The following is a 12,246-nucleotide window of genomic DNA, read 5'->3' on the forward strand; positions in this document are numbered from 1 at the left end:
ACAGTGTTTACATTTCCTTAACTATCATACATGTCTCTTCAAAGTTGGTCTGCTTGAATAAGGATTCAAAAAGATAAAAACTTGGTTGGTATCTCTCTTAATCTAAATTATTAATTTTAAAGGAAAACTTACTGATATTTTGTTTGTATGTGTGTGCATACAGAATTGTAAAATATATCATCAGTATTAATTTAACATTTGGAGGAGATATTTATATATTCAGTAATGTGGAACAGCTGCAAATTTAAAGAAATAACCCTTATTGATAGGTCTATAAAAGCTGTCTGTAATTACATTCCTGAATGATTTGAATAATAGTGTGTCTGATATATTCTAAGATAAGTGGCTTTTACTTTTCTTTGATATTAGGGTCATATACTGTACTTATCTATTTTTACCCCATGCTCTCCTCTCTCTGGTAATAAATTAATTTTTTAACATTAGTTGGGCATGTGCCCTATAGTTTAATTCATTTTCTTCTCCTCTGAAGAGCAACAAAGTTTATTTAAGCATCACAATAATACTTTTCATGTTTCGTTCAGGTTTCTCAGGTTAAAAGATTTAATACTATTTATATAAATTTTCTATACCATGCTTTATCTTATGTTCATAAAATTTTTGACAAGTTTTTTAAAAGAGGAACAAAGATAACAGAAGTTAACTTGGCTGATGTATGGTTAAATAACAATTAATAAACTGGCTAATGTATAATAATCTAAGATAACCTTAAAGCTTAAAAAAGTAGATTTCAATGCAAATAGCACAAATTCAACACAAGCAACAAAGTTTGAAACCTAGCAGTTGACAGTAACACAAAGTTCAATCAACTCTGGATGTGTAAAATAAAACTGCCAGAAAAGAGTCAATCTTTTTTAATTGAATATTTTAAAAACCTTTATTTACTACTATAGTACATTTGATTATAATAAATAGAAGCTAGAACCCATAATCTTGGGAATAAAGTCAGTACATGTTTAGGGAACTGTTTCAGCTCTGAAAAGAGTGAACCCGTAGCAAATGAAAGGAACTACTTATCAAAAAGTAGAAAGAAGAGGAAAAGAAAGGCCCAAGGCTTTCTTTATTATTACCTCTTTGATCCCTCAATTTCTTGTAGATTTATATACATATTTTCTATATTTTGTTGGGTGACCTGCTTTCTTTGGGCCGCAATCATTTTTAGTTCATCTGATTAATTAGCATCTGATATAATGGATTTTGTATTGTAGAATAATTTTATTACAATATCAACAAAACATTATAAGTATTATCCACCAGTCAGGACTTAGATTGGCATACATTTACTTAAGCCAAATAAAAAATATTTTCAAATAAAAATCCTGCAACTAAAATTAACAATAATTTTTTTTTAATAGTGAAAGGGAATAAAGGGGAAAGGAGAAAAAATGAGTGGGAAATATCAGAAAGGGAGACAGAACATGAGAGACTCCTAACTCTGGGAAATGAACTAGAGGTGATGGAAGGGGAGGTGGGTGGGGGTGGGGGTGACTGGGTGACGGGCACTGAGGGGGGCACTTGATGGGATGAGCACTGGGTGTTATTCTATATGTTGGCAAATTGAACACCAATAAAAATTAAATTTATATATAAAAAAAGCAGCTCCTTTTAATAATGTAGGAAAGGGAGAGATAATAATGGTCTGGTATTAACTATAAGACCTCTGAAGTAGTGCAGAAATAAAAAGATGAAGCAATAGTATGATACACCTTTAAAGTTTAATTTAAAAATTAAAGCAACTCATACCCAGAGGAGAATTGAATGAAAGAGTAAGATGGGACATGGCTAGGCAATGGAAGCACAAAATACTGTCAAATTTTAATTAAAAAATTTTTTCAATTTAAGCAGACCCAGGCCAATGATTTTTCATTATTTTTACCACAGTTCCATGACTACTGACATTTTCATCAGAACAAATAAAGGATTTTTCCCAAATTTAAAATGACAAAATTATTTTTAATTTTGACTTATAATTTCCTCTTCAAAGGAATTTGGTCTTAACTGGACTCATCTTTTAGCCTGGGGCTTGAATATACCATAAGTGTTTAAAATGTAAAAAACAGATGTTTTTTAAAAGATAATTCTTCCATCATATTAGAGAACAAACTTTATCACAGATATACTATTTGTTTTGGGTAAGAAACCACATATTCATGAAATGTCTGGCACACGACTTAGTAAACACTTTTATCAATATAGATTCCCTCCCTCAAAGCACTGTGTCCTTGCAGACAAGAAGAAAGCTCTTGCTTTCTTCTGGATAAACAAGACAAGTTGACTGGGAAACAAAACCAAAATGCCTTAGCCTAACTAGCATTAATTAAAAAGAGAGAGAGATCTACTTAAAATAAAAGTCCACTTAAGAGAAACAGAAATCAACTTCCATTATAACTGTCATCCTTACAGTATGCAATTATCCTAATAATTCCCAATTCTGTTTAGTAAATTTCATACTGAGTAAATCAGATTCTGCTTCATGAATTACGGTTTCTTTTTTCTTCATATTGTTTTTAAAACTGATAGAGTAACCTGCACACCAAAAGCAGGTCTGACAGTCACTCTTCTCTATTTTCCAATTAAGTTCCTCTAATACAAACAGGGTCAGGACCTCAGCCCTAATCATGGACAGTTATAGCTTCATTAGTTGCCAATCTCTGTCAACAGCAAAAGCTGCAAGCCTAGTTGCTAGCCTTTTTTTTTTTTTAATATTCCTTACATAAGGAACTTGACAAAACTAATGATAAATGTAACTTCAGATGGTGAATTTGGTTTATGTATTTTTAAAAAATGCCTTTTCTTTGCCTTATTCTGCTTGTCCTGATTATAAAGTGCATTAGATATGGGATTCTTTCTTCCTACCCTTCAGTCTGAAAATCCCTTAAAGGGTGGGTGAGGGGGACTGTAGTTACATGACTTCTTAAGTCATAATAACAAACTTAAGGCCATTCTTCTGCAGGTCACAGTAAACTCCAGACTGGCTACTTGTAACAACACTCACAAACCTTAGTTTAATACTATTATTTCCACTGTCTTCTCCCAGGCATCATGAGGCTTTATTCAACATTGTTAAGTGAGGAAGTGATGTTTCACAGCAGCAATTCAAGGAAAGCAGATTGTGAACAGCACGGACTGTGAAAATTATCCTTCTACTTGCTAGAAAGGAAAAGTAGTTTAGATATCTAAATTTTAAAGTCTGTTAAATGTCAAAAGTAACTCTCATTAGATTTTCAGCTATAATAGCACAGAGGGAGATAGGTTGGACCATAGAGTGTAGCCAATATGAAATCAGAGAAATAATAACAAAAATGACAACCTGTATCTACAGAAATTCCCAAATGGGCAAAACAATGTTATACAATAAATCACCTGTATTACTATATGCCTTTGATGACATTTTTCATTATATCGTTTACTCAATTATAAACTCCCTGAGGACAGAAACCTAGCTCAACTTGTTCACTGTACCTTTGGCACCTGCCTTATATACTGGCCTGAATAAATACTTGTTGAATGAATGAAACATTTACTGGCACATGCATAGTAAGGAATTTAGTGTCACTCAAAGAGAGATCTGGACTTGGTCGTAGCTCTTGAGAGGTAATTTCTAAACCCTTGGAAATTCATGAGTGATAGAAGTGTATTTAATTATTCACAGCAAGCCCTTATAGACCATACCTGATAGCTGCTGCCAAGAAAGTGATTCACAGCAGGCCCCGAACAACTAAGGCTAAGCAGATGCTCTGTGCATACCACCCTTGATGCCAGTTGGGTAACCTGGAAGCTATGAATTTCAAATCCACCCAGAATATCTTTTTCTTCCTTTGGTTGGTTCTAATTTGTATCCTATTGCTATAATAAGACTGCAATCTTAAGTACAGTGCTTTCCTGAGTTCTGTGAGTATATCAGGGAATTATCAAACTTGAGGGTAGTTTTAGGAAACCCCTAAACCTGCAGTTGATCTCAACAGTCTCGGGCCAATTTAACAGTGAGCAGGACTGTGCCCCTAACATGGAGTTTGGATAACTTGCAGTAGCATATTGTATCGAGTAGGGCTTTTCTTTTTCCAATTCTAGTTTTTCTATCATGGACTGTTCCTGGAATTACTTATCATTCTTCAATCTATTGCCTTGTTTTCTATAATGATCATTTTTTAAGTGAATTTTCCTGCACCCTCCTAAGTTAATTCCACTTGGATATTGTGATCCCTGAAGATCAAATCACTTATTTTATAGCAGCTAAGTCAGTGCTTCTTCACTAGTATGCCACCAATAGGTTAGAAGTTGTGTTGTGCTGCTGCCCCCACCATTAGCCCTCAGGAAGGCCAGGTGGGGCCTGTTTTAGTTGGAGCACCTAGGCTAGGTACCTATCACCTCCTGCAGTAGTCTCTGTTCACCCTAGAGCATACTACAAATATTATCACTTTTCTGTATGTACCATAACATGAAAAGATTGGAAAGCAGTAAGTTAAAGGAGTCATTACTACAATTTTCCCATGCCAGTAATGTCACCAACATATTTTTCCAACATCAGACTTGTTATTCCAACCTATTTGTGCTATACCTGAGCCACATTGAACTACTGTTTCTCTAATATTCCAAGTCTGTTCATACCTCGAGCATTTGCACACCCTATTTCTTCTGTCAGTATATCATTCTTGTTCTACTCTAGCCACATAGACAAACTCTTACTATTCTCCTAGATTCAGTTCCAAGGTCACATAAAGAAATTGTTTTCTTAAAAAAAAAAAAAAGAAAAAACAGAAAAAAAGAAAAAAAAAAGAAATTCTTTTCTAAGAGATCTTGATCAACCAGTAGCACCTAAGCAGATTTATACCTCCATCGTAGCACTTACTACAATCATTTTGAATTTGTCAAATTCATTTTGAATTTGAATTTGTCAAATACAAATCATTTTGATTTGTCTGTTTCCTTTCCTAATCTGTGAGTTTCCTGATACCATGTTCTATAATTCACTTCCTTTACTGACTCATCTTCTTAGCCTTTTCCTTTGTTGCCTTTAAAGCATGATGTTTCCCAGAACTTCATCTGTCTCTTCTCATACCACATGACAGCCATAGAACAGAATTCAAACTTTTTCAGGCTAATTACTTCATTTACTTTTCATGAAAACATAATTGCTTAGGAAAAATATTATTTCCATTTTATAAATTCAAAAATTAGAGTTTACACAAGTCAATGAATTGCCCATAGTCATGATGATAATAACAAGCTCAGCCAAAAGACAATAGATAGACAACAGATAGACAGCAAGTATATGGGCTCCAAATTCAATGCATTTCCTAAATGTTGTGCTTTCTAAATGAATTCTTGGTATTTTAAACTAGAACTCTTAAAAAGTATATTCCCATAGAAACCTTCTGACTTGTGATTAGGTGCTAAAGAACCACAGGTATTATACTTCCATTATGGGTTTCATAGCATTGGGGGATTGAACTCAGAAGTCATTTCTCTGTAGAAATAAAAATCTTAATATTAAGTAAGCAAATTAATAAATTTTCTTATAAAACTAATTTGAAAAGAAACATGAAAATGCAAAGAATGAGACCAGATTTCATGTTGATGTTTATCAGGAAAAAATATACCAAAAGTTTTCAGAGGTAACCTGAACTGTTGAATTCATTTTAATAGTTTTGTGTCCCAAATATATGAAAGAGTATTTAAAACAGAAAAGACCAATTTTCACTCCGTTTCCAAAACCAGAGGTGAACAATTTATTCTTATTTTACAATTATTCTTATATTGTCTTTTCTCCCACCTCACTTTTTTTTTCATCCCTTCTGGAAGCTGTAACATTCTGAGGATTATTCAGAGCCTGAGTTCCTGGGGCTTCATGTGTAACAATTTAGAAACTCTTAGCCTAACAATAACCTAGTAGAAAAATTCATTAATTCACTAAAAAGTTTACAGTATGTTCACTGACATACTGCTATAGGAAATGAAATGTTTCTTCATTTTTAGCCATCTGGCCAACTGTCAATTAGTTTCAACTAAGAATGGAATAAATACTGTGCCTATACATCTTGTTTTTCATACAGCTTGAAAAACTAGGCCTTTCCTTATAATGATAATGATATTCGTTGGGAATTATGTTTAAGAATCTCTGTGTTCTGAATACATAATTTAAAAAGAATAGTGAATTTTTCATTTGAAAAATATGTAGTGTGAAAAAGGAACTGTTTCACTTCAAATACTTTGGTAATTTCAAAAAAAAAATCTACCCCTATTCTACCAAATACACAAGGAAAATAAGGTTAAATAACCCACTAAAACAAATAAAAATCATCTAAGGACTAGAAAGTCATATAAACTTGGAATACAACTACTAGAAACTTCAACGTTTAGGAAAATTATGTTACTGATGGCAACACCACAACCCAAACTATTTTAGTTGCTAATACACCTATATTAGTCTGCATTTATAGTTGACACACTCATGGTGGTTCTACATACATATTAGTGCCAGCATTATTTAACTACTTCAGTACATTTCTAGTGTAATCATGGACAAGTATTTATATAGCAATATAACTATTACCTTATTGAAAATTACTTCTATTCTTTCCTTTTATTCACTAAGGGAAACATGTTGATTTTAAAATTATGGATGTACTCTTATCTAAGAATTTCATTTTTGGATCCAAAAGGCTCCCATATTTGTAGACGTCCCATACCATCATATGAGCGTTGTAATTCTTGCGTTTTCTTTTGATATCTTTAGTCCATTTCTTTCTAAATTCATATACATAATGAAAAACTGGCAATTAGCTTCATTAATCTTTTTTAAGTACTGTTTTGTGGGCTGGAGTTGAGATTAGGAACCATGCCGTTCTGCATCAAAACATTCTGGTTATTTCAGGATGCCTGGGTGGCTCAGCAGTAGAACATATGCCTTCAGCTCAGGGCATGATCCCAGGATCCGGGATTGAGTCCCGCATGGGGCTCCCCTCACGGAGCCTGCTTCTCCCTCTGCCTATGTTTCTGCTTCTCTCTCCCTTTGTCTCTGATGAATAAATAAATAAATCTTAAAAAAATATATTGTTTATTTCGATAGGCTCCACTTTTTGAAGTTCTACCTTTCTCTTTGTTCAAGTACTATTCCTTTCCTTATTTGACTGTTGCTGGTGAACTTCTGGTTGCCATTCTTATTACTACTATTTGTTTATTTTGTTAGCTTTTGGTGATGAGGTTTGAGATCCTGCTTTTTATTCAGCTGAACTTGACAGTCTTTTTTTTTTTTTTGAGTATAGTTTACACATAAGTATACTTTCAGGTATACAACAAAATGGTTCAGCTTTGCTCTATATTACGCTATGCTCACCAGAAGTGTAGCTACCACCTGTCACCATACAAAACTATTACAATATCACTAACTGTATTCCCTAACCTGTACCTTTTATTCCCGTGACTTACTTATTTCATAACTAGAAGCCTGTATCCCCCAATCTCCTCTACCCATTTTGGCAGTCCTTTTTTGGTACACTCTTTGGATGGAGTGCTTTTCCTTTCCTTTGAAAAGACCATCCCAATAAATATTTTTCTTAGTATAAAAGGGTGAGTCCTTCAATTACTTTGTGATGAATGAAACTTTATTGCAAACTTTCCTAATCTCAACTGTGTTCTTCTTACAGTTAATAAAGTATGGGAGTCTACTCAGGGTCCATTATCACATCACTTTTAAAAATATTAGTTATTATTTACTGAGTAATGACAATGTGCCAGTCACTATTCTAAGAGCTATATATTTATGATCTCATTAAAGTCATACCAATCCTATAGGGTATATATTATCTTCAGAGGAAAGTGAGGTGCAGAAAAGTTACACACCAACTTGCCCAACCACATAGCTAGTAAGTGGCTAAGCAGAGGTCTGTACCCTGGTCATCTGATATCAAAGCTCAAGTTATTTATCCATCATCTCACTGCCTCCCAAGGTTTTAGGGCCCTCCTTTCCCCTAAGGACTAACTGCTTCACTATAGATTTTTTTGACTACTACTTTCTCTTTACAGCCTACCCAAATGCTCAAGAAATACTTATTACTTAAATAAGAAAGATTTAACTGCTTCTTTTAACTGCTTTCTCCCCATCTTTTTCAATGTGCCTTTTCCTTTTAGCAAGAAGAATATCAAACTAAAACCAGATATCGTTCTTACTCATTTCTCAGCAGTTAAAGAGATCACAGCATTCTACATTTTAAAACAACATGCTCAGCTTAATAGTATTCACTTGTGATTTCTAAACCAAATGGTCCTGATAATCACATTTGCTTTGATGGGAAAGTTTTTTTTTTAATTTTTTATTTATTTATTTATGATAGTCACAGAGAGAGAGAGAGAGGCAGAGACACAGGCAGAGGGAGAAGCAGGCTCCATGCACCGGAAGCCCGACGTGGGATTCGATCCCGGGTCTCTAGGATCGCGCCCCGGGCCAAAGGCAGGCGCCAAACCGCTGCGCCACCCAGGGATCCCGATGGGAAAGTTTCTGTAACAATGTACAAGGATTAGGTACTCCTCTTTCTCACTTGTGGCAGAATCAGCTCTATGCTCCTCAGCTCAGATCCCCAATTACATACCCTGCAGTACCCTGCCAGCCGTAGGAACCAGTGATAAACCAGTGATCTATTCAAGCTACCTACCTATGTTCCCATCAGAACTTATCATTTTATCTCTTACTTTGTCAGGTTTCTGACAACAAATTAACAGGAGGTCAAGCATATCAACAGATTATACATCTCAGGCAGCATGCCTGATTTAGAGTGAAAGGTTAGTAGATATAATATGCTAACAGAAAAAGTTATTGCAGTTTCAGATACTAGGACAGGCCGATGGTTTTGGCATTATTTTGAGATAGGCCAGTCTCTTGCCTCACGTAAAGCCATACCCCATAAGTAACGTTAAAAATTTTTTTTAGAGATACTAGTGCATGTAAATAAACATACAAAGATAATTCAAAGAGAAACATAATCTTGAATTTTAAAACGAAAATGTCAGGTACTTTTAGTTGCCTATGGTAAAAGAACAGTGTAATAGAAATAGAATGTGGGAATGTAAGTCTGTTAACATAGACAATAATTCTTCATGGCAGAATTTATGTATATAAACAAACTCAATGTGGCAAAGAATGCTTGTATGTTATACATATGTAAGAGTGCCAGAGAAAAATGTACACATGATAATTAAATGTGAATAACAAGCAGAAGTCAATTATGAGGATAATGGTTTGGGTAGAGCAAATTTTAAAAGTATTTATAAAATTAAAAGCTCAGACCTAAATTGAACTGGTTCAGAGGAGACACTCTTCAAGACTAAGAATCCACTTTATTTGCATTTTAATAAGAAAGATGCAATAGTATCACATGAAAACGGAGCTAGTATTATTTTGAAAATTACTTACACTGATGACTGATGAAGAAGTTGACAAGTTTAAACCTTCAAGATCAGCTATCAAGCTTGGAGAAAGAGCTGGTGTAGGAAGTACAACTGGTGTGGATACTGGGTTAACTGTAAGAAAAGGCCCAAATTAGCAAATATGCATGAAAATTTAATTCATATTATTAAAAGCTACATTTTTATTTTGTTAGTAAATCTAATTAAATTACCGTGATTAATAAATCTATGACAATTCTATTTAACATCCTGATTTAGTTAAGTTATTATCAAGTCACGGCAGTTATTTGTCTTAGCTTTCAAAACATAATGGCAAATCCTATAACAAAATAAGGATACAAATATCCTGAGTAATAGTTTTTGAAAATTTTTATCACATAACGTTATCACTAACATTTATCATCCAGTAACTTCAGTAAAAAAAAAAAAAGAAAAAAGGTAAAGAAACATTTTTTTCAGCTAATATAAAGAATAGCAATAGTTTTCAAGAGTTCTCTATCAGAGCCAGAAGTCTTAAAAGGGTATTTAAATCCTTTCTGTATTTCACTCTCCACTGAAATAATTACAAGGGCCCAGGATACCTAACTCACTTCTAATTATACTTTGTCAGCAAAAGCTATGTGCTAGATAGAAATTTTTGATTCGAAAACCACCAAGTACATGATATCAGGTATGTGGAAATTTGAAAATCTTTGAAGTATAGATCTCATCCTCCCCTGCTTTAAGACTCTTCAGAGGCTCACAACTGTCTATAATATAAAGTCTAACACCTTAATTAAGTGCATAAGGTTCTCTATGATCTAGCTCGTCAGTGTCCAATAGAACTTTCTGTGAGGGGGGATGCCTGGGTGGCTCAGTGGTTTAGCGTCTGCCTTCGGCCCAGGGCGTGATCCTGGAGTCCCAGGATCGAGTCCCACATTGGGATCCCTGCACGGAGCCTGCTTCTCCCTCTGCCGATGTCTCTGCCAGTGTGTGTGTGTGTGTTTGTGTGTGTGTGTGATGAATGAATAAATAAAATTTTTTAAAAAAAGAACTTTCTGTGATGATGGAAATGTTCTATAGCTATGCCGTCCAATATAGTGGACACTAGCATATATATACCTAATATACTCTTGAAATATGGCTAGTATGACTAAATAATTGCACTTCAAATTTAAATTTAAGTAGCTATGTGTGGCCATTAGGCATCATATTGGGTAACACTGGTCTCTCTCAATTTCATGAGCAACTCCTATGTTCAGCCTCTACTGATTAGTAGTTCCCATTATCTTGTTTCATGGCTTTGAGTCTTTTATATTCTATTCTCTTTACCTAGAAGGTTCTTTTCTGCCTTGTTTACTTTGGAATGTCTACCAATTAAGGTACCACTTAGAAGCAAAGCACCAGGTGACTCACCAAAACACAGCTTATATGTGTCTTCTTTGTTCTACTTGGACACACTTCTACAATCGTACCTCTCTTGTAATACAAATTTGTGTCTTTTTATTTCTACTAGTCTGTTAATATATTTTTAGTGCTTAGTAACTGCTCGATTGTTGAATGAAAATTTAAAATGTGGAAAAAGTCTTAGCTTCCAACAACTTCTCAGTTCAAAATAAGACCATAAAGGAAGTAACATTTACTTAATTTGAAAGGATTATTCAAACCATCTTTATCTCATTTAGTCTCACAAATATCCTGTATTTAGGCAGAAAAAATATGAACTAATAAAGTTAGGAATAAAAAATGATATTGCCCAAAGGAGAAAATTTTCAAAGGAAGCGTTAAATAAAATTTCAACATACACAACAGAAAAAGCAGAGTGGACACAGGGTGGAGGAGGGAATGGAGCCTTTGCTTTTTCCCTTGTACCTTCAGTGTGCCTGAAACACTGCTACAAATCCCCAGGCTCCCTCAGACTTATGTTAAAAATCAATGTACATTTAGCAAGTGTAACAGGGAGTTGGAGACAGAGAGAGGGAAGACCAATGGGGATATATGGTGGTAAGAGAAGGCTTCATGAATAGGAGGAAATGAAACCCAGTTTTTAGTTAAGAAAAGGGTTTAAATAAAAGGAAAGGAAGAAGCTGGTGAATCAGTAGGTGAGAAAATACTATGAACAAAGGCTGAGAGGTGGGAACATGGAAAGCTAAAAGGGTTATATTTATCCTGTACACCAAAGGGAGCTGTTAAAAACTACCAAAAAGAGGAATGATATATGTACTGCTGGATATTAGTACAATGGACAAACTGAAAGGGAACAGTCAGGCTGGCAGTGAGGAAGAATGTTCAATAATTTACGCATGACATAAAAAGGACTAAAGATAAAAATAGTTGAGAGGGTAGAAAAAACATTTAAAGACGTTTGTAAACGGAGTCATAGGGAGATTATGCCTTGCAAAGGTCATAAAACAAGTGAATGGAAGAATCACTGTGGGACCAGGAACTAGTTCTCCTATCTTGGATCAAAATATGTTGCCTTTACATGGCTTTCCAAAGGTCACTTTTCTGGTAGGTTCTAAATGTTTGTTCAGTTGTTTGTCCTTCGATCCATCCATCCAAAATATTAAATGCCCATGTAAGGGAAAAAAATGAATAAGAAATAGCCTCTGATTTTGAATATGGCTTGTCCTAAAGACAGAGAGGAAAAGGACATCAAAAGACAAGCCGAAATCTCATACTAAAGTTTCACTTAAAAAAAAAAAAAAAAGACAAGCTTTTAGTATCATTTAAGAAGACAGAGGCTTTGGTATTAAAGAAATGACTACACATCTGTTTACAGGTTTGACAAGATAAAAACTTGCACTGAAAGTTAATCCTAAACTGGATTCTGAGATGAGTTGACTA

The 12,246-nt window shown here is 34.4% G+C and overlaps 1 protein-coding gene across 2 annotated transcripts in view; it reads right to left on the reverse strand.

The window, feature by feature from the left end:
• Nucleotides 1–12,246, reverse strand: part of AP3B1 (adaptor related protein complex 3 subunit beta 1) — a 263,801-nt gene that overhangs the window by 61,815 nt on the left and 189,740 nt on the right. For both annotated transcript variants that reach the window (XM_055342262.1, XM_055342261.1), the window contains exon 22: nucleotides 9,428–9,534. In XM_055342262.1, the coding sequence (XP_055198237.1) occupies nucleotides 9,428–9,534 (107 nt within the window). The remainder of the gene's footprint in view (nucleotides 1–9,427; nucleotides 9,535–12,246) is intronic.

The sequence above is a fragment of the Nyctereutes procyonoides genome, unplaced genomic scaffold, assembly GCF_905146905.1.
Source record: "Nyctereutes procyonoides isolate TBG_1078 unplaced genomic scaffold, NYPRO_anot_genome, whole genome shotgun sequence".
Taxonomy (NCBI): domain Eukaryota; kingdom Metazoa; phylum Chordata; class Mammalia; order Carnivora; family Canidae; genus Nyctereutes; species Nyctereutes procyonoides.